This window comes from Caenorhabditis briggsae (genome assembly GCF_000004555.2).
Source record: "Caenorhabditis briggsae complete genome, chrX, whole genome shotgun sequence".
Lineage (NCBI taxonomy): Eukaryota > Metazoa > Nematoda > Chromadorea > Rhabditida > Rhabditidae > Caenorhabditis > Caenorhabditis briggsae.
The window spans coordinates 16,835,470-16,839,855 of record NC_013491.2 but is presented as its reverse complement, the minus strand read 5'-3'; the positions used below and the strand labels follow the sequence as shown (position 1 = coordinate 16,839,855).

At 42.0% G+C, this 4,386-nt stretch overlaps 1 protein-coding gene across 1 annotated transcript; it reads left to right on the top strand.

Moving 5' to 3' along the window:
- Positions 1–1,297: 1,297 nt before the first annotated feature.
- Positions 1,298–1,844, top strand: CBG22676 (the record flags this gene model as incomplete). The annotated part of the gene is made up of 2 exons (XM_002645402.1): positions 1,298–1,651; positions 1,704–1,844. The coding sequence occupies 2 exons, from the start codon at positions 1,298–1,300 to the stop codon at positions 1,842–1,844; spliced, it is 495 nt and encodes a 164-aa protein (XP_002645448.1).
- Between the last annotated feature and the right edge of the window lie 2,542 nt (positions 1,845–4,386).

Genomic DNA, 4,386 nt, shown 5'->3' with positions numbered 1-4,386 from the left:
CGCAAACGGATCCGTTTGGTCATGATTCGCAATCGGATCGGATACGGAGCTCGCAAACGGACAGGATACGGATCAATCCGAATAATGTACTGCTATTTACTGAAAACGGTTCGCGTGCGGTCCGTATGCGGTTCCTATTTCAACCTCGCGCGAACGCGAAGCGTCCGTAACGGACCCGTTCGCATTTTACCTGTGTTGACTGAACAACGAACGAAATGTTTCATGAGACAATCCTGGAACTTTCTAGTTCTGAGAAAATCTGAAAAATCGCTGAAGAATCACACCTGAAAAAAATTGAAGAAGAATCGTCTGTAACCTTGACAATTGACAATTGCATATAACGTAAAACTCAAAAGTTTGAATTGAAAAATGTTTTTAATTTTCATCATTTATATCTTTTGAGCAATCCCTCGGTGTTTCAGAAACTCTGTCAATGAGAATACAATAAGTTTTTCCTAGAGCCAAAACCTTTTGATTTAATTAAAAGTTTCCTGAAACATTTCTCAGAATAGCTTGAAAATGTGGCGTGGCGCCACAACTTTTTTAATTTGGCTTGGTGTTTTAACAAATATTACAATTTCGGAACAACAACAATAGTTGAAATTGAATTTGAAACTTTTAATTAACAATGCCGAAAAAAGGAAATGATGAAAATTCGAATGTGTACCTAAACATTCCACCCCTATCTGAAGAAATGTAGAATCTGGGTATGCAAAACAGTCCATTGAAACCCTGTCACCATATTCCAATTTTCAGAATCATACAGTAACCTGAGCATCAAATCCGTGGAGATCAAATCATCGGAAGTCATGTTTTCTGAACAAAATTTTCATAATTTTTCCCCATTCCCTTTCTGGCCAATTCCGTTTTTGAACAATCTCCCGTTTTCCCCACCAAGAAAAAAAACGTTGAGACCCTATTAGCTCAATGTAGATAATGTGAGAAAAACTCAATTAAAAAAAAGGAAAGAAGACCTTTTTAGGAAACGAGTTTTTGCACTCCCACGATAATTAGATGGATTTTCTCTCTCTCTCTCTCTCTCTCTCTCTCTCTCTCTCTCTCTCTCTTTCTCTCTCTCTCTCTCTCTCTCTTCCTATTTTTTGTTCAAATTTCAGTGGAGCAATGCCCGCCCCGCCCCATTTCCTGCTCCATCGCTCGCCAAACAGAAACTCCGCCCATTTTCCCCGCCTTCGTTTAAAAACGGCGTTCTGAGCACAACTCTTCACTTTTGTCACTCCAGTTGCACCCTTCCCTTTCTGTGAGCTTCCATCCCCTTCTCCTCCTTCGAACTCGAACCATGTTGTCTCGAACTGCGATTCTCCTCTCTTGTTCTCTCTTGGCTATCGCCACCGCGGCCTCCACTGTCCGCTCATCGATGAAGAACACGGTCGAAGATGCTCAGGAGCAGCTCACGAAGAAGATCCGATGCTGGGAACCAATCGAGGAGAACATCGCCGGTGCCGCCTTCTCAGGACAACATCGCCTCAGCGAGGCCGTCTATGAATTGTGCTCTTACATGCCGGACCCGAAAAACTGGAGCAAAGGATACGTGAACGGAGTGGACATGGACTCGGATGACTACACCACCGTTCTCCACATGTTCCAAAACGTCGCCCGTGGCTACGCCGTCCTCAATGTCTGTCTCCAGGAAGTGAGTTACAAAAATTACCTCCTGAAAACATATCTCATTTGTTCATTTTCAGGGCTTTCAATTCCACGTCCAAGGTCGCCCAAGCCAGGTTTCCATGAGATGCCTATGCAAGAGGGATGGCTGCAATCTCCCGAAGGGATTCACCGAGTTCCTGGAGTACAACAAGCTCCCAATGCCGGAGACCACTTTCTAAATCTCGTCAATCAAAATTTCTTCCCCCCCCCCCCCCCCTACCGTCTCAATACTCTCCCCTCCCTCCGTTCTCACCCCCAAAATGTTTTTTCTCACCGAGATGATGATAAAATTGTCTTGCTTTCACATGTTTCGCAACCCCGTTCTCCAATCGTTTTCTTATGACATCGTAATACTAGATCTGACACCGTTAAACCATTCAAGTTGAATAAAAATGAGACAGTTAATGAAAAATCTGTGTTTTTTCTATGGAAATTTGCTTCAGATTCTTCAGGAGCTCAGAAAGAGATCCTTTGTAGCGCAAGTTGTGACTACAGTATTCATAACTGAAGACCCTACCTGAAATGTCAGACATTGTCAGGAGATATATTGAGATTTTTGACTTGAAAAGTGTGCAAATTTGAAAAAAAATGATTCTAGAATCGGAGGACGTCAACCAGAAGTCACTTTCTAGTTTTATCAACTCAGAACATCGTCCTGAATCAAACGTCGTTAAAGGTGGGGGGACAGGAGATTTTTTCGTAGGATTTTTGGGACCAGAGTATGCATTCTACCGTGACGGTGTACAACGCTTAATGTCACTCTGCGTACAGCTGTCGTCCTCGCCTTTATGTATGCAATCGGGCGGCCGCTTTCTCTTCGCCCGCGTGGCTCAGTCGGCAGCGGCGCCGCACCCTTAATCCTCGCCCCAACTGTTCAACTCTTCGAGGGTCATATTTAAAAAGAATTTCGAGAACATTATTGTTTCATCTCTCCCCACCTTCAAAATACAAACATAAAAATTTATGGAGCATCGGCATCGACATCTCCAGAATCTCGGAATTCTGAGGAATCTGTTCAGAATTTATGAAATCGAAACACAAGACCATCGGAATCTTTAGAAAACAAGGGAGCTATTTACGATGAATTGGGAATTTTCAGAAGTGGTGGTTTAGCTAAATAAGTGAAATTTTCAAATTTCGAGACGTTTTGAATTTTAGAAGATCTCCCTAATTTTCATCTGCAATGTCTGCGTGTGCTTTGCGATGCGTATTCACCAGAAGACGTGAAAAAGGTCAAGCTCGAGAATAGAACCAACCACATCATCAGATATCCGGTGAAGTGGAATGTAGTCATTCTTAAGAGTGCAGCCAATTTTCACGAGATTTCTCGTTTTTCTTTAATGTTTCGAGAAGTCACGCCTTCATGTGATGTTGGAGCCTAGAGTCTCAACGACAAGATCAAACGGCGTCCTATAGTCAGTCACACGAGTTTCTCAGAAACATTTACTATGTTGCGTGAGAAAACAGAAGATTTTTGAAACATCTGATCGTCGAAAAGTCATGTTCATCAGAAAGAAATCAGGTGACCATGACCTTAAGAAAATAATGAGTTAGTGTTTTAGATGGTCAATCTTACCGTAGAACCTGTATTAGCAGGGCTACTCTAAACAAAAAGCCCATAATAGAAACCCTCCCATAGGGGTTTTGAAAAATAGGAAAAATTCCAAAATTTTACATAACTTGTTGAAAAATTACTTTTTTAAAGGAGGCGAGACAGCAAAAATTTCGGGGGACAGTTCGGGGGACGAAATCGCGCCGCGGTTATGTAGACCATCGGTCGTCAGGAGCCTTCGCGCCCCCGTAGCTCAGCCGATAGCGGCGCTGTACCCCTGAGCTGCCTGTCATGAGTTCAACCTCATGGGGGTTCTCTATGCAAAATAACAGGAAAACTTTTTTTGGTATCTGGCCTCCTTTAAATTAAAAGCTTGCTGGCATTTTGTGAAATTGGTGCATTTTTCAAACGAGAATCTGCTAAATTTTTGGATAAACTACATACAGGGCAATACAAGTTTAACGGAAGTTGACATCTTCATTTTCAACACTCGTCATCCACCAAACAAAGCAAAGATATTTTGAGTAAAAATTTCAACGTTTCAGTTTGAGTTCTTGAAATCATTAGACTTTGCACTTCAATGCACGTAGTCTATTTTAAAATTGTCGGCGCAGTGCCTTAATTTGGGTTAGTCGCAGAACTTTTGTTCTTAATGAAACACACTTTCTTTTTCAATTTTTCCTCATCCTTTCTTGTTCAGCGTGGGCGCTTGCAAGCTCTGTTCCTTTCAGGGTTGCGGATTGACGGGCCGGCCCGGGCCGGCCCGTCAGAAAAAATTTGCGGCCCGGCCCGGCCCGTCGGCCCGTCCATAGCTTTTTCAGAGAAAAATTTTTTTGATGAAAAATTTTTTGAGCGAACATAGGCACCATTGGTCCTATTTTTAGCTATTTCTACCATTTTTAGGCCTATTTCGGCCTATTTTTAGGCTTTTTCTCGCTGTTTTTAAAGCATATTTGAGGCTATTTTCGCTTAATAGCGAAACAAATTTCGTGTAGTCCTCGTGGACAATAGTTTTCACCGGCTTCAAAATTACCGAGCTATTTGTGGAGATTTTGACCTATTTTTAGCGATTTTTGCTGTTTTCAAGCGTGTTCTAAGCTATTTTAACTTATTTTCAGTGTATTTCATACCGTGTAGTCCTCGTGGACAATAATTTTTAGCGAATTTGA